Source organism: Trachypithecus francoisi, unplaced genomic scaffold (genome assembly GCF_009764315.1).
Source record: "Trachypithecus francoisi isolate TF-2019V2 unplaced genomic scaffold, Tfra_2.0 Lachesis_group15, whole genome shotgun sequence".
NCBI lineage: Eukaryota > Metazoa > Chordata > Mammalia > Primates > Cercopithecidae > Trachypithecus > Trachypithecus francoisi.
The window spans coordinates 84,490,795-84,512,639 of NW_022681460.1; the positions used below are offsets into that span (position 1 = coordinate 84,490,795).

General features: G+C 37.6%; 1 protein-coding gene across 2 annotated transcripts in view; it reads left to right on the forward strand.

Moving 5' to 3' along the window:
- Nucleotides 1-21,845, forward strand: part of STX7 (syntaxin 7) — a 55,679-nt gene that overhangs the window by 17,705 nt on the left and 16,129 nt on the right. For both annotated transcript variants that reach the window (XM_033235436.1, XM_033235437.1), the window contains exon 3: nucleotides 19,787-19,856. In XM_033235436.1, the coding sequence (XP_033091327.1) occupies nucleotides 19,787-19,856 (70 nt within the window). The remainder of the gene's footprint in view (nucleotides 1-19,786; nucleotides 19,857-21,845) is intronic.

Genomic DNA, 21,845 nt, shown 5'->3' on the forward strand with positions numbered 1-21,845 from the left:
TTTCTTACCCTTGGTTCCAACCCCAAACCATAGTAGTGGATGTCTTCATTCCCTGTATTCAATATAAGTGTAAATCTTAGTGGTTCTGCTGGTCAAATCTGTGTCTCTCCATCTCTGCCATTATCACATATGCCCAAGCTGCTGCTATTTCTTTGAATGACTGCAGTCTCCAAATTCTTCTCCTCACTTCCATTCCCGCCTATTTCAGTCTTCTCCAAATAGTTGCCAAGGTAAACTTGTAAAACTATAAATCTAATCATGTCATCCTATAGCTTGAAAGGCAACAGTTACTTCTGTGGCTTTTATAATCAGATATAAATCCCCACCATGCCCCACGATATCCCCAAGATCTGATCCCTGCCCCTACTTGTCAACTATCACTCTGTCCCATGGTGCTGCTCTGCTGCTCCACATTCCACCAGGTAGATCTTCTTTCTGCTTAGTGAACAGTCAGCTCATCCTCACCTCTGGGCCTTTGCACTTGCTCTTCTTCTGCTTCAGACATCTTCCCAGATCTGCGTGTAACTGGTTCCTTTCCGGCATTCAGGTCTCAGGGCCCAAAGCTCGCTTCCTTAGCAATGTCTTCCTTGCCTTATTGTTTTGCTTCCTCCAGTCATTCTTTGTCTCATTAACCTGTTTTGTTTTTATAATGCCTTTTATCAGTAAATTAAAGTACTGTTAGTGTTTACTTATTTTTTGACTTTCCTGCTAAAATCTTGGCCCCCAGAGATAAAGAGCTTAATATATCTTGGCTACAAAAGTATTTACACATAATTTTATTCTTTCATTTTTTTAATGAAATTGAGATCACACTATACAGGTTTCTTGGTGCTTACTTTTTTTTCTCTTCTTATTGGTTGCTTACTTTTTTATGTGGTTATGCCATGCATCATTTAATTAATTCTCCATTAACAGACATTTTGTCCTAGGTGTATATGTTTAAAAACCTGAGAACTTAACCATTTGTGTTGCCTCCACAAATGACTCCTCTGAGTTCTCTGTAGATAAAGTGTCATGGTGACCATGTGATAAAAATCCCCATATGTCTGTTTTGATACTACATTTGTTTAAGAATTTCTGGCTGGGCGCGGTGGCTCAAGCCTGTAATCCCAGCACTTTGGGAGGCCGAGACGGGCGGATCACGAGGTCAGGAGATTGAGACCATCCTGGCTAACGTGGTGAAACCCCGTCTCTACTAAAAAAAAAAATACAAAAAAAAAACTAGCTGGGCGAGGTGGTGGGCGCCTGTAGTCCCAGCTACTCGGGAGGCTGAGGCAGGAGAATGGCATAAACCCGGGAGGTGGAGCTTGCAGTGAGCTGAGATCCGGCCACTGCACTCCAGCCCGGGTGACAGAGCGAGACTCCGTCTCAAAAAAAAAAAAAAAAAGAATTTCTATCATAATTATTAGTTTTTTTCCAACATAATCTATGCTCAGTAATTGTGTGACAGGGTAGCTTCTCTTTGATTACACGTATTCGTTAGTTGTGTAGTGGCCTCTCAGCTGCCCTGTGAGGCTATCCCTCTGTACATTTTGGTTGATTTGGTGCTGAAGTAGGAATCGAACAGTATGAGTTAGGCTTGGCATTTAGTTTTGGTTTCCTGTAGTGATTTTGGCAATCATCACCCTCGTCAGTTTGATCCCTTTTTGTTGTTTTGACCAATTACTGAACAGTGTTTTTATTAAACAGTGTATTAGTCCATTCTCACGTTGCTAATAAAGACATACCTAAGACTGGGTAGCTTATAAAGAAAAAGAGGTTTAATGGAGTCACATTTCCACGTGGGTGAGGAGACCTCACAATCATGGCATAAGACGAAGGAAGAGCATAGGGACTTCTTACATGGCCGCGGGCAAGAGAGGACTTGTGCAGGGGAACTCCCCTTTATAAATCCATCAGATCTCATGAGACTTATTCACTATCATGAGAACAGCGCAGGAAAGACCTGCCCTCATGATCCAATTACCTCCCACTGGGTCCCTCTCACAACATGTGGGAATTGTGGGAGCTACAGTTCAAGATGTGGTTTGGGTGGGGACACAGCCAAACCATGTCAAACAGTGATTGCCCTTTACACTTAATCCAAACTGGGTTTTTTTTTTTTAAAGCAATTATTAATTTGTTTGGCTATTAGTTGTTTAGGAAAAACTAAAAGTCATACAAGGTATTATTCTGCAAGTCTTGGTACATTTATTTTTCCTACTCTTCTTTCTCATTATAGTATCATTATCATGATCATTATTTGAAGTTATGTATTAATGATATTGAGTGTGGCCACCCACTTCTTTAATATAGTTTGCCTTTTATTCCATATAAAGTCAAAGAAAATGCCCACAGACATCACCAAGATCCCATCCTAGTCTCCTGCTTGGCAGCCTTCAACAAATATCCAGCCAAGGCCTGCTTATTTGTGAATACCCAGTTCACTGCCTTGCTGCTGGGCATGGGAGGAGAGTAGGGCAGGGTGGCCCAAGTACATCCAGTGATTTTAGTTGTATGGTGTTTCCTATATACCCTGCTTTGTTCAGTAATCTCTTTCTGGAAGATATATAAGCTAGTATTTTTAAACTATTTTTAATTGTTTACTCTGTGCCTTGTATTAGGTATCTTTTATTCCTTTCTTTGTGCGTTGTTTTTGATCTTCCAGTCACCCTGGTCAGGTGAGAAAATTTAGGTTTGGAGTGGTTGTCACTTGCTCAAGTTTGTACAGCTGTTAAGTGGCAAGGCTGGTATTTGAGCCCAGGAGAGTCTGGTGCATATAACACGGTGCATTTGGATCATGCTGTATATTTTACCAGGGTGTTACTTGTGCATTTATGTTCATTCCCTGCGTGAGTATTTATTAAACACCTGTGACGTGCTAGGGACTGTCTGGATGCTAAAGCTTTGTCAGTGAATAAAATAAAAATATCTGCCTTTATGGAGTGAATCTTTAGTGAGAGAAGACAGACATAAAATAAATAAATAAGTAAATTATATAATATGTCAGAAGGAGATGTTAAGTGTTACGAAAAGGAACAATGACAAAAAACATACCGGCAAGGATCCACCGTGCTGGAGAGGGGTTTGCATTTGACAAATAGGGTGCATGGGGAGTCGGGATGGACTGTACTGAGGAGTTCCTCATTGAGCACATGTTTGAAGGAAGGAAGGGAATGTGTCCCATAGTATCTAGGGAAAGAGTATTTTAGATGGGGAAATAGCATGTCCATGGGCCGTCAGATGTAAGCACCCCTGGCCTTCAGACGAATGGAGAGGAGGAAGGAGAGAGAGTTGGGACCAGGTCAGGTAGGGCCTTGCAGGCTGGTGTAAGGACTTTTACTCTGGGTGAAGCCAGGGTTGCGGGGAGAGGAGTGCAGTGCTGGTGCAGAGGCAGTGCAATGTTGGACTCAACCAGAGTTTTAGATTTTGTCAAGTGGTTAAGAAGGGAGAGGGGGGCTTAAGATACATGGCAAGAGTCTGGATATGATGACTGACTCCAGAGTTTAAGTTGGGTAGGGAGTGGGTGAAGACATTGGAGGTGAGGAAACATGGCAGAGTGGCAGGATCAATGGATGGCAGGTCGGAGTTGGGGCCAGGAGAGTGAGCTGGACATGCAGGTGATTTGTAAGTAGATTGCCTGAAACCAAGATTATGGAAGAGTGATAGTTCCTGGTAATGAGAAGGTGTTTGATGGGATCTTGGAGTGTGTGGCTCAGGGAGGTTGGAGGACAGGATCATTTCAATAGGAGACATGTGCAAAGAGTGGAGGCCAGCCAGGATGGTGGAAGGATCGTCAACCTGTGGATTGAAATCACAAAAAAATTAAGACAGGAGTCATAATGGACAGAATGGCGGTGAGCCAGGAACTACAACCAATGAAGAGTGAGGGGTGGCCCGAGGAACCAAAAATGACTAACCCTGCAGTGGGTGGTGATCATGGGGACTGATGTGTTCTGTGTGTCTGTCTGTTGTTGTGCTCCTTTTCATGGGGCCTTTATTTTTGAATTTGTCCTTCTTTTCTGAGTTCCTCCAGTCTCTAGTTTGTCAGTGCATGCATGTTATCTGGCCGTCTCTGAGGAGTTCTCTTGTGATCTTCCTTTAAACTGTGATTGCTTCATTGAGTTTTTTTTTTTTTTTTTTTTTAAATCCTGTGGGTATTTTGGGGTATAATTTTTACCATATTCACTTTGTGGCAACATGTTTTCCTGCTGCGAGTTCTCTTAGGGAGTTTTACTGTTCTTTTCCACATTTTAAAATAGTCTTTTGTGTGGTTACTCTCCCCATTTTTTTTGTTTTTCAATGGAATGAGTTTGATTTTCCTGGCAGGAGATTACAGTGGATGGAGAGGGAAGTGCCTGTTTCTCTGCTCAAGGGCTCCATTCTCTCTGCTGCCCTGACAGGACTGTTTCTTTCCTCCTCTGCCTCTCAGCACCTAGCCTGGTGTAGGAGGGCTTCCTGCTCCATCCCTGATGTCATCCCAATCACTGCATCAGCCCCAAGATGCACAGACCCCCCTTTCCAAGGTGTTCCCCTGGTTTTTGAGAAGGGTCGGCAGCCCACGGCCTCCTGAATCTGTTCTGTCTCTCCTTTTCCCACTTCCAGCACAGTCCCAGGTGCTCCTCAGCCCTGCTTCTCTGCCCATTCCCAGCTTCGGGTGGGATCAGCTCTTCTGATGATTTGCTGGTGACAGTGTGGAGCTCTGCAACCCCGGTTATTCTCCGCCGCACCCATACGGCTTCCTGCTCAGGACCTACTATTTTCTGTTGCTTTTGGCCATATTTACATGTTTTTGAGAATTTGACCGTATTTACACATTTTGTGTTAATTTCTCTGAAATGTAATTTTTGTGGCTTTTCTCCCTGCTCCCCCATTCTGTAATATGCCTTGAGGAGGGAAGAAGGAGGAATATTCAGAAACATGCTTCTACTGTGTTTCTGTAAGAAGCAGAAATCGATTTTCAGTGTTTTAGATACAGCTGCCAGCATGTGTTGGCACTTAGAACTGATCAGAAATGACTGAAGTAAAAGGTTTGGGAATCACTGCCTGTAAACTAGAGGGGAACTCGCGACAAGAGTTCAGCTGCTTTTGCAGCAGTCGGAGAATTATTGGGCCCTCGAGTGGATGACAGGAAGGGAGCTCATCATGATGGGCAAAAGCTGTGTCAGCGGGGTTGGGGAACTGCAGGGCGCAGGGCCTCACCACTGCCCAGTCCTGACCTGTTTGCTTCTTACACAAATCACATTTTCATGGAACTGTTGTTGCTTCTGATTCCAGACTACCTCAGAGCAGGTAAACTGAGCAGGTCCATGTGAAAAGTGTTAGGGTGAGTAAATTTGCTAAAAGAGCCAGCTTGTAATGTTCCAGCCATCTAGAAGTCCAAATTATTATTTACATACAATTTTAGATGACTTGTTTTTGTGCTTTATTTTTAAGAACTGTGCCCTCAGATTTAACCCTTTATTAATCTACAGTAGCTTTAAAATGCCCCAAATTTCCACTGATTGGGCCTTTATGCCTTTCTACCTTTAAAGTATCTGGGAAGAAAACCAATGACAAAGTGAAAATTAGATGTGTTGTAAATTTGAGATTGCTTTGTGGAAGCGGGCTATGCCTTCGGATATTCTGTGCTGGGAAGGGGAGCACAGGAAGCCAGTGTAGTTGGGCCCTGCGGGTGGACACTCTCCATTGAGCTTCCAGCCTCGAGACTCATCCTTTAGAAGATCCTTCTCCATCTCCCTTCTCATCCCTTCTTGTCTCTGCAGTTTGGATCAGTGCTTTTGCTCACAAAGAAGACACGTGTTCTCTTCAGGTCATAAGACAGACCATGAGATATGCTAATGCTAGAGGGGAGAAGCCAAAATTGTTTTAGTAGCCATCCTTCAGATTCTCCAGGAAATTTTTCCACTTGTGATATGCTTTTTAGAATTTTAATACACTTTTCTTGTTTTTTCTTGATAAAAGAAATAGATAGACGTGGATATTTCTAATGATACATTTTTCTCTGCACATTGTACCATATAAAGAACCTGGATCCTAACTCTAATTGTCCAAGACTTATTAGTAATACCATCTTGTACTTTTATTCTTACAAAGATCTATGCCATTTCTAAAATGTTTATATATACATTTATTTATTTATTTATTTATTTTTTAAGACAGAGTCTCCCTCTGTCACCTAGGCTGGAGTGCAACAGCACAATCTTGGCTCACTGCAACCTCCTCGTCTGGGTTGAAGCTATTCTTGTACTTCAGCCTCTCGAGTAGCTTGAACTACAGGGATGTGCCACCACACTTGGCTAATTTTTGTATCTTTCGAAGAGATGGGTTTTCTCCATGTTGGCCAGGGTGGTCTCAAACTCCTGGTCTCAAGTGATCTGCTTACCTTGGCCTCCCAAAGTGCTGGGATTACAGGCATCAGCCACTGCGCCTGGCCTATATCATCTTGTTTAATACTCCAAACCACCGTCTAACAAAGATAGAAGGCTTGATAGACGAGGAAAGATTGGAGTCTAAACAGAGTTTGTTTCTTTTAATATTTAAGTTTTTTTTTCTAGTCCTGTTTTAAATATGTCACTTATATGCAGCTACTAGATACATATCACTGTCACATAGTAGCTGACTCCTCCCTCCCAATTACGGGCTATAACTATCTTGTATCAATTGATATTTATCATCTCTGTAGTTCTTATAATTATATCATAGATTATTAAGTATTAGCACTCAAGTATGGTTCACATTAGATAGTTAAGAAATGTAAATGAGAAGCTGAACACTTAAAAAAACTGACAGAACTCCCCCATAAGACAGCTTCAAAATACATGGAGCAGAAACGGACAAAACTGCAAGGAAAAATAGACAAAGCCGCGACTATGGCTTTCAATACCCCTGTCTGAATAATTGATAGAACAAGTAGATACAAAATCAGGATACAGAAGATTGAAAGTACTAATCACCTTGATAGTGACAGCCATTTATACAACAGTCTGTTCAACAACAGCAGAACACACATTTTTCTCAAGTGCACCCAGAACATTTATTAAGAGAGACTATATTCCTGGCGTTAAGCAAGAGTTTCAACAAACTTTAAAAGACTCAAGTCACACAAGATCTATTCCTTGACTACAGTGAAATTAAATTAGAACTCAGTAACAGAAAGATCCCTGGAAAATCCCCAAATGTTTGAAAATTAAACACATTTCAAATAAGCTGTGGATCAAAGAGAAGGCCAAACAGAGGAATTGGAAAATATTCTGAACTGAATGTAAATGAAAGCATCATATATCAAAATTTGTTGGATGGTATTAACTCAGTACTTAAGGGAGCACTAAATACCTGCATTAGAAAAGAAGACAGGTCTCAAATCATGACCTCAGTTTTCACACTAATAAATTTAGTAAAAACAACTGAAATTACATAGTCAGCAGGAAAAAGGAAATTCAGTCATAGTGGAAATCGAAGGGAAAAAAAAAATCAATGAAACCAAAAGCTATTTCTTTGAGATCAATAGAACTGATAAACCTCTAACCAGACTGAATATGAAAAAAATAGAAGAAACAAATTACTAATATCAGGAGTGAGAGAGATGATCTATTACAGATTCTACATATTTTTATATGTAAAAATCCATACATATTTACATCAGTTCTGTACATTACAGAATCTATCATTTATTTAAAGGATTTTTTTTCCTTTGAAATGGTTTTTATTTTATTTATTTTACTTTAAGTTCTGGGACACATGTGCAAAACGTGCAGGTTTGTTACATAGGTATACATGTGCCATGGTGGTTTGCTGCACCTACTAACCCGTCATCTAGTTTTTAAGCCCCACATGCATTAGGCATTTGTCCTAATGCTCTCCTTCCTCTGCTCTCCATCCCCCAACAGGCCCTGATGTGTGATGTTCCCCTCCCTGTGTCAATGTATTCTCATTGTTCAACTCCCACTTATGAATGAGAACATGCAGTATTTGCTTTTCTGTTCCTGTGTTAGTTTGCTGAGAGTGATGGTTTCCAGCTTCATCCATATCCCTGCAAAGGACGTGAACTCGTTTTTTTTTTTTTTTTTCTTTGTGGCTGCAATTAAGGGAATATTATAAACAACTTTATGACAATAAAGTTGACATCTTAGATGAAATGGATAAATTCCTTGATAGACACAAATTATCAAAGTTCACTCAAAAAGAAGTCAGTAACCTGCCTAGCTCTATATTAAGCAAATTGAAATTACAACTTAAAACCTTCTCACAAAGAACCAGACTCAAATATCTTCACTAGTGAAATCTATCAAATATTTAGCTAATTGTACACAAACTGTTTCAAAAATTGAAGACTTCATTTTATCAGGTCAATATAATCCTTATATTGAAACCAGATAAAGACAGTAAAAGAAGAGAACACTAGGCTGGGTGCAGTGGCTCATGCTTGTAATCCCAGCACTTTGAGAGGCCAAGGCTGGTGAATCACCTGATGTCGGGAGTTCAAGACCAGTCTGGCCAACATGGTGAAACTCTGTCTCTACTAAAAATCCAAAAAATTAGCCGGCAGTGGTGGTGGGCACCAGCTACTTGGGAGACTGAGGCAGGAGAATCGTTTGAATCGGGAGCGGGAGGTTGCAGTGAACCGAGGTCACGCCACAGCTCTCCAGGCTGGGCGTGACAGAGCGAGACTCCATCTCAAAAAAAAACAAAACAAAAAACAGAAAAAAAAAAACTACATATCAATTTCATTTCATGACATAAATGCAAAAAATTTAAACAAAATTTAATCAAATCCACCAATATTTTGAAAGGATATAACAAGTGGAATATATCCCAGGAATTCAGGGTTGGTTTAATATTCAAAGAGCAATCAATGGTGTTCATTATATTAACAAACTTTAAAAAGAAAACCTATATAATTATCTCATTAGATGCAGAAAAAGTATTTGAGAAATTCTACTTCCATTCCTAACAAAAATTATCAGTAAACTAGGAGTAGAAGTGAACTCTTTAACCTGACAAAAGAGCACCTGTGAAAACTTACAGTGTCATACTTAATGGTGAAAGACGAATACTTTCCTTTATAAGATCAGGAACAAGACAGGGATGTCTGCCCTCACCACTTCTATTCAGAATTGTACTGGAGGATCCAGCTAGTGCAGATGGATAATATAAACAAATAAAAGATCTTCACATTAGGAAAAGAGTTAAAACCATTTGTTTTCACAGACATAAATGTCTAGAAAATCTGATGGAATCTACAATTTAAAAAAGTCTACTAGAACAAAAAAGTCAATTTAGTAAGGTTGCAAAATATATGATCAATGTACAAAAATAAATTGTATTTCTCTATACTGACAGTGAGCAATCAAAATAAAAATTTGAAATTTAAAAAGCTGGCATTTACAATAACATCAAACATTATGAAATACTTAGGGGGCAAAATAAGTGAAATACTTGAACACTGAACAATACAAAATATTGCTGAAATTAAAGAAAGCCTGTACAAGTGGGAAGATATACCTTGATCATGCATCAGAAGACAGTATTGTTATTTGAACGGACACTTCAACAAAGAAGATATTCAGATGGTAAATAGCACATATTTACCATCTCAACTATGGATGTTTGGATACTCAGCATCCTTAGTTGTTAGGAAAATACAAATTAAACACACAGATACCACTATTAACCTATTTGACAAAATGTAAAAGACTGAACGTACCAAGTACTGGAGAGGATGTTGAGGAACAGAAGCTTTCATACACTGCTGGTGGAAGTGTAAAATGGAACCACTTTGTCAAATAGTTTGGCTGTTTTAAGAAAATTAAATGTAACACCTATTGTACTATCCAGCCATTCTACTCCTGTTTATTCACACATAAAAATTAAATATATGCTGATGTAAAGACTTGTAGACAGATACTACTAGGAGCTTTGTTTGTAATGGACAAAAACGGGAAACAACACAAAGGTCCATCAATAGGTGAATAAACAAGTTGTGTTGTATCATCCAGTGGGATACTCAGCAATAAAAGGAATGCACTATTGATATATACAGCATGGATGAATCATAAAATAATTAGGCTAACTTAAGCCAGACACCACACTTTTTCAAAAAAGAGTAAATACTCCGTGATTACATTTATATAAAACTTCAGAAAATGCAAAATAACATAAAGCAACAGAAAGCATATTAGTGATTGCTTAGTGATGAAGGGAGGAAGGAACAGATATATGCAGGAGGGAGGAAATTGCAAACTATGACAAGGGAACTTTTGAGGGTGAAGAATCTAATAACTGTCTTAAGTGTGATGATGGTTTTACAGATGTACACATATGTCCAAACTTGTAAAACTGTAGTTTATATATATGCACTTTGTCAGTTGTACCTCAGTAAAGTGGCATTTTAATAAAACAATGTTAATAAGAATATTCTTATTAATTCATTTCTGACCTTCAAGAGAACAACAGACTCTGTTGAACTCTTGCTATATCCAGTACACGGTGCCTACCTATATTGTTCTTGGTTAAAGTTTATGACAACTGAGAAATAGGTGCTTTCTCACTGTTGAAGCATTTATAGCTTGGGGATGTTAGGTAAATTGTCCAGGGTCAGCAACCAGGAAGAAGTGAGATAAGGTTTCCAAATCAGGCTTTCTGGCTCCAACTGTGCTTGCTGGTCAGCCTTCAATTGTACTTCTTCCTCAATGTGATGTGGCTAAGTCTGTGTTGGAATCTCAAAATCACCTGTCCAGGGATTTTACTAACCATTATTTTTTTCTATGTTTGGCTGTTACAAGTTGGTTATTTTATGTTGAAAACAGATGTTTTCTGCTAAAAGAGAAGACAGCTATTCTTAGTTATTTGGAGACAGTTCTTTGAAGGTACTCTGTGTGTGTGTTAGGTTGATCTGCCATGTCGCCACAGCCTGGCCAGTCTCATTTGTCAGACAGCATCCATTCGCTGGTGAACTCTGACAGGTGGTAACATTATGTATTAATAGCCCCTGATACCAAATTCAGCCTACAATTTTATGACAAACTATTCTTTACTGTAAAGCTTTTTTTCTTAAATAATCCACTAGATGGCAGCAGATCCATGTAGAATAGAATGGGTCTTCATTGCTATAGATGAAGAGCCAGAAATGGGACACTGTTTTGTTTTTGATGACCCAGTAGTGCCTCATTTTTGGATGTGTAGGAAATGGTATTCTTTTTCTGTTATGAAAAAATGTAACATACTCTTTGAAGTCAGGTCTGTGGAAGTGAGTAGTGGTACAGATAGTTCAAAATCGTAGATAATGCAAAAATAATTTTTTCTTTATATTCTCATAGAGACACATGTTGATTTAATCCTATCTGTATGCATTAGATGAACTTTTCTTCAAGAAACTGTTTATGCTTAAATAATTCTTTTTTATGGTTGGAAAAACTGCAGCTTGTTTCATGAGTTTTTTTCTTTAATTGGATCTAGGCCAATCAAAATAGAAGATGACTGTCCTATAAATTCATAGCACCTAAGCCTAGATAATGAAGTGAAATCCTACAGACTGGACTTGGGAGAAAGTAGGAGGATTATTTATTTTTCCAGATCACCATACTGCTTGTCATCTGACTAGAAACCTCTTATCTCCCTTTCTCTAAGCTTATTTTTCTCAAGCATTTTTGAATATGGTCAATTGTGGTGTGGCAGAAGATCCTGTGAACCCACATATCCTACTATCCATGCCTTCTAGAAGAGGAAGAACTTAGGAGATAGCCAAAAACCAGAGAGTAATAAAATAATAGAGTGCTAACAATATTTTTGCAGCAAATATGCTATAAAAATGCTTATCCAAAACAATGAAAAAGTGTTTTGTTTCTAAATTAGTTATGAGAGCAACAGATGAAAATGAAGTACTCAAGCCAGCACCTATGATGGGTGAATAACCTGAGAATCAAATAAATTCAACTCAGTGTACATGCATGCATGTTCAATGGAAATTTTGTGACATTGTTAAATATTTTACTAGATAGACTTAACAGTGTAGTGACTACAGCAGATCCTCCATTTCTGTGGGTTCTGCATGGATTCAACCAACCGTGGAACAAAAATATTCAGAAAAATTTTAAAAATAAAAAATACAAATAAAACACAGCACACTATAACAAGTTACATATCATTTATTTTATATTAGGTATTGTAAGTAATGTAGAGATGATATTCAGGAGGATGCGCATAGGTTATATGCAGATACTCTGCCATTTTATATTAGCAACTTGAGCATCTGTGGATTTTGTTATCTGTGGGAGGTGGATGGAGGGAGGCATGGAACCAATCCTCTGGGGATAGTGAAGGATGATAGTACATTCAAATAACATGCCAAGTTGAGTTTTTAAATACAAGGTTTTTGTAATGTTTAATAATTGAGGACAAGGACCGGCCAACTTTCCCTGTAAAGGGTGGACATTTTAGACTTTCTTGCATTTTCTTTTTTTTTTTTTTTTGTTAACCCTTTAAAACTGTAGCAACAGTTCTTAGCTTGGAAGTCTATACAAAACCAGGTTTCAGGCTCTACGGGCCATAATTTGTTGACCCTGGTGTAGGAGGATAATGCTAGTTGTATATAAAATGAAGTCTCTGGAATCTTGGCAGTTCATAAAACCCGGAGAAAGAGCAGGCATTTCTTTCTTGATCACTTTCAGCTGGAAGAAGGACCCCTGTGATCCACTGCCGGACCTAAACTTACTTTGAGCACTGCTGGAAACCTCTAAACATCTCAGTTCAACTCCTTCAGTTTACTTTTTCAATCTAGACACACTTATTTTTTCTTTGTTTGCTTTGTCAACTGTTGCACACCTGGATTATGAAATAATGTGTTTTAACATCTTTTACTTTCAGTCCTTTTAACACACTGAAAAAAGTTTTTTGAAAACCAAGAAATCTACATTCTAACCCTAACTCTTCTAATAAATAGCTCTAGTTGTTGGAACAAGTTAGTTATTCTGTCTGGTTCTCAACTTCTTTGTTTATAAAATAGGATTGAACTAATACCATATAATATTTCTTCCAAATTTGATTTAGTAGTTTCAGATTTATGTTTCTGTAATCCCTTTATCACCTGATCAGATGATGCCTTTAATTGATTCTCAAGTGTAGACCTGCTCAATTTAAAGGAACACAATCAAATTAATGTTGACGTTCAACAGCCCTCCCATTGTGCCTGGTACATAGTAGATGCCCCGTAAATGTGTGTCGAATGAATCAATGAGTGAATAATAAATGGGCATAACTACCTTTCTTAACTCTCTATTTATTTGTGCTTTATGTTTTAGAAATACATATTATTATATAAGTTTTGGTCTTTCCAGTATTCTTTTTATGGTTCACTCATAAAACTATTCATTGAGGGTCAACAATATGATAAATTCTGGAAATAACAAAATGAATAAAACTTAATTTTTGCCTTTAAGAAGTTTGCCTTCTAGTTAGGGTGACTAATAGGTATTCTGATCATTTCAGTGTATCTCTGAGTATGACATTAGAGGTTTGAATCTCCAAACTGAAATGTCCTATTTCTTACCCTTCAAACCATAACAAATGCCACCTTCATTACAGCTTTTTGGATTGTTCTCCAATAGAACACATATATTATAGATCATTGTTTGAAACGTTGTTATAGCATTTGTTGCTGCTGCTCCCTCTGAGTTTGTATGGTGTTTGCACTTTCTTTTTGTCCTTTTCTAGATTGTATGCTGCATAAGTGTAGGGGGACTTGTCTTCCATCCTATTCATGAGAAGCAACTCGCTCTCATTAGTTAAATGCATTCTATTAGGCAATAACATAATGGTTGTTTTCTAAGAGGCTTCATTTTATGAGTCATTGTATTATCTTAAAAAATTGTTGCAGAGTGACAAGGAGGTTGTTAGCCAGAGCATTTGATTTTTAAGAAGTTGCAGTATCTATAAAACCTAAATCTACAAAACCAAAAGCACAGAGTAAATGTAGCTTTTAATTATAACTAGATTGTTAGTGATAGTGACTAATACTTTCATTATTAATCACCTGAATTATAATGAAGGTAAGCAATGTTCAAAGAATCTTAAAACAGTTTTGTTGCTTTGACCATCAGTTTTTTTCCCCCTCCAAAGACTGGCTCTGTGATGCTGCTTCTCAGTGGTCATAATATTATAACCAAAAAGATCCCAGTGTAATAGTAGCTTTGGGTATTAGGTGACCCAAAATAAATTTCACCGTAATTTATCCCTTTTGTTTTCTACAGTGAATACACTTCCTTTTTTTGTACCTAAGCTTAAAAACAAAAGCTCCTGCCTGACATACTGCTGCTATCCCTCATACAACGAGAACTCCTTTCCCATTTCCACAGAAGGGATAAAACAGGTCTATTCAGTTCCTGTAGCCAATGCCAAATCTAGGGGGTGATTTCCTGTGCGCTCCTCTCTTTCAGCAAAACTGAACAGCAGTATCCCTTAGCCTGTGGAACAGTGTCTCAGTGTAACCACAAACAGTACATTCTATATATAACAGTGGTGGAAATAGATAGGAAAGGAGACAGTTAATATATCTAAATATATACATTGCAGAGCAAGAGAAAGAATATTGGCAGGTCCTCAGTTGCCACTCTACAGCTGATCACAGGCTGCAGTTTGTATTACTGTTTTCCTGTTATAATAACCATTCCACGTTCCTCTTGCTTTCTTTCAGCACCTGAGCTGTTTGGGATAACCCAGATTTTCAGCCCTGGGTCCTTGTTGCTTCTGCTCACAGGCTATGCGGTACTCACTTTTATGATTGTAGGTGGCAGCATTATCAGGTCCCCTCCAGGTCATCTCCCTTTTACTTGTGTATGAGCATACCCCAACTTCTGCTTAATAATTACCTCAATCAACATACTACCTTGGACCTAAATGACCAGTTGTAGTCTTAAAAACGCGATTGTTTTCCTCACTTGAATATTGTCTCTAAATCACCTTGAGAGATGGAAAAAATTGTACAAATGGATAATTAGGTATAATTGTGAAATACTGCACTTTGTCCCCTTACTTCCCAAATCGAAGTTTCTTTCTGGCTGTAGGTGAAACAGCACCCTGGAGTGCTGGTTCTTTGGGACCATAAAAATCCTATAGGACAGCACTTCAGTTTCCCAAGATGCTTGTCTCCCAGGTGGTGCCAGGATTGAGTCTCAGTAGGCCATAAACATTCTAGAAGTCCAGCAGCTTCTAGATAACAGAATGCATGGCAGAGCAGTGAATCCCATTGTCCTTAGAACACCGTTAATTTTTTTTCTCTGTAATTTCTTGATCAGAAGCATCAGTGTGTGGAACACCTTGATTGTGACTAATAGGTGGACTAGGAGTCTGGTAGAAGCATGGGGTGGGGCGAGTGGGGACAGGTGACAGGGGGCGCAGTGGGTGCTTAGAGGATGCATAACAGAACCCAGAGTAGTACCATTGAAGTGAATATAAAATTCTGCCTCCTCCAAGACGGAAGGAGCACAGTTATCTTGTCACCAGCTAGCTGGGTCAACCCTCAACAACGTCACATCACTAGTTTGCTTTTTATTTTTAAATTAGCACGTTATTCAAAGTGTTTGTAAAGATAATTAGAAAATAAAATGGGTAAAATCATCTCTGTAGAGCATATGGATATGCATCTGGGAAGTCCAAAGGATGAATGAAAACATTAATACAAGAAATCAAAAATAATTTACTAGGGTATAACATGAGATTGCTATTGCTGCAAATTGGTGTATGGCAATGCCCATGGTCATGTCCATCTGAGTAAGGGGAAATCCATATTGGTGAGCCTCCCTCTGGCTTTTGTTCTGACAACCATTGCTAGTTTATTATTTCACTGAACAAGTGCTTCAGGAGTTGGGGTGAGGGATAGGCTGACTGACATACGTAGAGCAAAATGTAGAAAGGCTGTACCAACAAGAGAACACCCAATTCATGGTGAACAGCTTGGCTCGCTTGGTTACTTTGTACCGTTGTGTACTCTATCCAGGGCTCAGTAGCAAGGCCAGAATGAGTCCTCAAAAGGATGGTTTTGCTCCAACATTCTGAGGGACCCCTATGTTTTTCCTGTTGGGATTTGCTACTAGTTTTCTTCAGTGCCCTGAAATTACACAGGCTTGGTGTACCATTGGATTAGCTGAGTCATTAAAGCCAAGTTGTAGATCTGGTTATACCACCACTTGAGCTCTCTGGATGGCCTTTTCTTTTTGGGAGTTGAAGCTGAAGCTGGTAACCTTTGGGTCATTCAGTAAAGGGTGGAAGCAGCATTAAAAAGTCTGTTTCTCATTTGTACTTGAGTCTACAAAGAAAAGCACTTTGCAGAAGTATGTCAGTTATCTACAGATTAATTCACGAAGATTTTTCACTGAGGAAACACTGCCCTGTATTTTCATGGCTTTATTTTCTACCTGCTGGCTTGCTTATGTTTTGCAGACATCTAAGAGTACATGTTGCTTCCTGCTTTTCTGGTCCTAAAAGCAGATGTAACCAGTCTATTGGACTAATGTAGTGTCCTGTAGGAGGAGATGATCCGTATCCTTGACGACGAAATTGTAGTACAGAGATAGAGAGTGTACATAACCATGAGATAAGCCTGTGAAGGCTTGCTGATGTCCCATCCCATTGATAGTAAATCCTTCCTCATGTTCTCTGTCTTTTAGGATAGAGCAAAAAGTATTTGCCATATCAGCAGGTATATACAAGTTGCTAGAGATTGTGATGCTCTGTTGTAGTACATCTATCACATTTTGAGGAACATTGCAGTTGGAGTCACCACCTGAATAGCTTTTGCTAGTTGTCATGAGCTTTAGCCTTCTGCATCCTCCAGATAGACCCGTTAAATGGGAATGAGAGGCATGTCCACTCCCTGCTCTTTCTGTCCTTTGTGGTGGCATTTCTGAGTAATTCCCAGGGAACAGATAATGCCCTTGGTTTTATTGTTTTATTAGAGTGGGTCCCCAAGGAGTTCCAATGATTTCTTTCTTCCATAAGAGCCCTTACTTAGGGAGTATGAGTAAGAACTGGGGGTTGCTGAGTGTATCTGTTATCTGTTCAGAAACCGGAAATTACCACATAGTGGAACTAGGCACCCACTGGGCCTGTCAGAATCCATTTCTACTCAATTCTTTAATTGGCTGAGTAATTTTATATAGCATTCATGTAGCGTACTTGTTTGTACTTTGCAAGATTGATATGCATTTCAGTCCTTTTTGTGCTATTCGGTTTATTCATGAATATTAAAGTTCCTATTCTTGGCCCATTTTTCTTTTTTTTTTTTTGTTATACTTTAAGTTCTGGGATACATGTGCAGAACGTGCAGGTTTGTTACATAGGTATACACGTGTCTTGGCCCATTTTTCTACTGGATTGTCTGACATTTTCTAAATTATTTCTAGTTGACTATTGCTCCCTCTTTCTTATATATTATGTAGTCTATACCTTTTGTTTTTAAGGCTTTTGGTTGCAATTATATCCTCAACTGCTTTTCATAATTTTTACTGAACAGAAATGTGAAAATTTAATTATCAGTGAAGTTGAAATTTTGTTATATATACATTTGGCTTTTGTAAATTGCAAGATTATAACCTTTGTCCATTTTTGGGGGGGCTGTTTTTCTGTTACCAAAAATAACTACCATTGTAGTTTAACCTCTTTCCTCTTCATATCCTGCAGTCTCCCATGTGTATATAAACACACACTTACATAAGTACTTGTGATATATGTACACATTTTTTATATAACATTTAACAAAGTTCTTTTATGTAGTCAAAGTTGTCAATATTTTCTTCTGTGGGTTTTAGTTTTGTATCATCCTTAGCTAATATTTTATGTCCCTTACTCCAAGATCATATATAAGCTCATATGATAAAAACATTTATATTTCTTATAGCAGTTTAATATTTTCAATTTTACTATTTAAATTAATGGTTTATTAAAAATGTATTTTGCTATATGCTGGGAGGTAGGGTTCTTTCTCCCCGCCCAAATGGTTAGTCAGTTTTCCTGGTGTCATTTATTAAATAATTTATTTTTTCTCACTTGCTATGATTTTTTCCTAAAGAACAGTAACCGTTTAGAGTTGAGATAAACACCTGCCAGTAGTCTATCGATGCCCATACTACAGTTTGTTTTATCAATACACTTAAGAAAATAAAGCCCCTATAAGGCAGTTCAAGAAAATCTGTTGAGGTTGAGAGGGAATATATAGCTCATCACAAGCAGCCAGAAGTTAAACACAGCAAACAAAATTCGTTCATGTTATGAAAGGAAAAATCAACTCCCAAAAAGCAAAAATAAATTCCTATTAAATTAGCCAAATGCTAACAGTTGCTATATGCTTTGACTCCTCTCTAGTCTTTCTGTTTTTCAGCTTTGACTTAAAAGCAGTGTTTATTACTTCATTCCCAGTGACCAAAACTTATCCTGCATTTTGTAATACTTTATCATTCCCTTGAGCATGTAAATAATGAATATTTTTAAAGCATTTAAGCTATATAAGTAAACCACTCATTTAAATAAAAAGAATGGGGGGGTTAGATTGTAAGAGTTCTTTGGATTTTCAGATTGTTTCTACTTGACGTTTTATTTATGTACCATGACATTTTATTTATGTTCCCACACACATAAAATTGTATAGATCCTCCCCTTTTGTGTAGAGCCTTTTTTTTAAAAAATTGCAATAGTCGTAGACTTCCGGATTGTGAGTTTAACATGACTTTTAAGCCCTGCACTTCTTATTTTAAAATGTTTAAGTACTCTAAACCTCACAAAACATATGTAAAAGTATAGTACAATGAACCTTTCATCTGGATTCACCAGTTGTGGGCATTTTTCAACTTCTGTTTAATGTGTTTTTTACTTTCTGTATTCAAATTTCTCCAATTGTCCCTACGATTTTTTTTATAGTACTTGCTTTTTCCTGATTCAGAATCCAGTCAAAAATCATACAGTGTCTTTTGGGTATTTTAATTCTTTAATTTAGAAAGCATCCCTGTCTTTGTCAACTTTTTTCTTCCCTTTTTTGACATTGACTTCTTTAAATGCTCAGGCAAGTTATCTCGTAGATTGTCCCACAATCTAGACTGGTCTAATTTCTTTTTGTGATTAGATTCATGTTAAATATTTTGGCAAGAAAAATCCATAGAGCATATTGTGACTTTCTCACTGCAGCATGTCACAAGGTTCATAATGTCAATTTTTTCCATTCTCACTGCTAAATTTGGTCATTTGTTTTCAGACAACAGATTTATATATGATAAAGTTATGTCTTTTGTAATTAATGTCATCTGTGTGGTGATAATTTAAGTTGTGTGAATGTCCTGTGATTTTAGCATTTTTTGATGATCTTGCTAAAATCGGTTATTACATGGATAATTGAAAAATGATTTTTTCTAATTCTGTTATTCCTTTCTCATTTATTAACTATAACTTATTTATATCATATTCTAATGAAATGTGTAATCGTTACTTATTTTCCTCACAATTTTTATGCTAGTAGCATTAAAGTCTGTGTGCCATTGTATTTAATATCCTGATGGGATAAGGAAGAAGATAGTATTTTGGGGTCATATGTGCATTTCCACAAGTTAATATTCCCACACAATTTCCTCTTGAAAATTAATTCATTTTTGTTACTAATTAGACTTAAGTAAACCGTTTATTCTTTTTCCCAGTTAATATTTTCTATTTTCATCTTTGTTTTTCTGTCTGTTTTCAACTGCCCAATTGCTTGTACATATTTTTAACTCGTTGTTTCTGTTGCCTTAACTTTTGTGACAATTGATACATGAATTTTCTATTATAATAGCTGTAGAAATACAAAGAACTCTGAATCAACTTGGAACACCTCAAGATTCACCTGAATTGAGGCAACAGCTGTAAGTATCTAGTTAAACAAATAAAAGAGAAAGGAAAAACTCTATTGCTATTATTCTGTTGCTTTTACAGTATGTAGTGTTATGTTTATTGGAGGAAAAAAATGGAAAACCAATGGAGTTTTCCTGCTACCTTATCCATACATTTGTACCAAGCTTTTGTGTAGATTTTTCCCTGTCTGGAGTAGGAAGGTGTTTTTATTTAAAAAATCTGGCAGGCCGAGGCAGGCAGGTCACAAGTTCAGGAGTCTGAGAACAGCCTGGCCAATATGGTGCAACCCCATCTCTACTAAAAATACAAAAATTAACCAGGCGTGGTGGCAGGCTTCTGTAGTCCCAGCTACTCAGGAGGCTGAGGCAGGAGAATCTCTTGAACCCGGAAGGTGGAGTTTGCAGTGAGCCGAGATCACACCACTGCACTCCAGCCTGGGCAACTGAGCAAGACTCTGTCTCAAAAAAAAAAAAAGAAAAGAAAATTCTTTGATAGGCTTACCCTATCAAAGCAGAATTTCTTTAGTTGCATTTCTTATAGTTTTTAGGTAGGTTGTTTTTGACAGCCGTTGAAAAATTATACTCCAGTATCTCAATTTATGTGATTTACTTTCCATAGCTAGCAATCCCTGCAGTCACCAGAGTTTTATTTGGTTTAGATCCAGTACATATCCAGCTACATGAGCTGTCTCCCCACAAGTTTATACCTACATCCTTGAATTTCAGAGAGCATTAGCTTCCGTTTAAAAAAAAAGTTATAATGAATTATGTAGTACATATTCCAGTAAATTAATATGCTGTTAGAAGACCAGCAGTCATAGCAATAATATTTTGTCTGTGGTATGTTATGGATTTTACAGAGTATTTTTACATATTTTCTCATTTAAACCTTACAGAATTGGAGTAAGAGAAATAGACCAAAAGAACTGTTTCCATTTTGTTCATGTCTCTTATGGGTTTAATGAATTGCCCAGTGTCATTTAAAACTTAACTCTTAAATGTTATTTCAGTACTGTTACAGCTGTAAATTTCAAGTCACATATATCTAGTAAGCGATACTTCTAAATAACATTAACTGTAGAGGGAAAATTGCAAAGAGAATGATATTAAAAGATAGGTAATAGGAATTCATATTTTTAGGCAGTACAATTTGAAGAACTTACAATTATCTCTAATTTATATTTTATTTTTCCACAGTGGGTAAGTGTCAGAATGGTAAAAATGCTCCAAACCACAATTCATTAAACTAAATTAAAATGGAATAGAAGTACATAATTCATAATAGTTCTAATATTTTCATAGAGTTAATAGTGAAGATTCTGAATATATATCCGTAGTCACTAAGAATTTTTTTTTTTTTTTTTTTTTTTTTTTGAGACAGGATCTCATGCTGTCACCCAGGCTGGAGTGCAGTGACTTGATCACGGTTCACTGCAGCCTGGACCTCCCAGGCTCAATCGATTCTCCCACCTCAGCCTCCTGTGTAGCTAGGAATACAGGCATGTCCACCATGCCTGGCTAATTTTTGTATTTTTTGTGGGGATGGTGTTTTGCCATGTTGCCTGGACTGGTCTTCAATTCTGGACTCAGACAGTCCCCCCACCTCAACCTCCCAGAGTGCTGTGATTACAGACATGAGCCACCATATCGGGCCTAAGGTCTTCTTTTTAAAACTTTGACTATATTATGATTTCCAAAGATTTACAAAAATGCATTAAAGGTAGGGTATTTGGTAAATAGAGATAGAAACAGATTTTAATTACCCTTTGTCAGCCAAATACAGATCCCTATTCTTAAGCATATTCTTATACAATATCTCATTATTTTAAAGGACCCTAAGTGTGACCAGACCATATTTAAAATGAGATGAAATATATGAGAGGTACTGATGTTGTAATTTGTAAAACATCACAATATGAGCTTTTTCTTTAGTGTCATGTTTTCAAATTGGAAATCTTTCCAATTTATAAGCTAGCTAGATAAAATATGGGTATGTAGTCA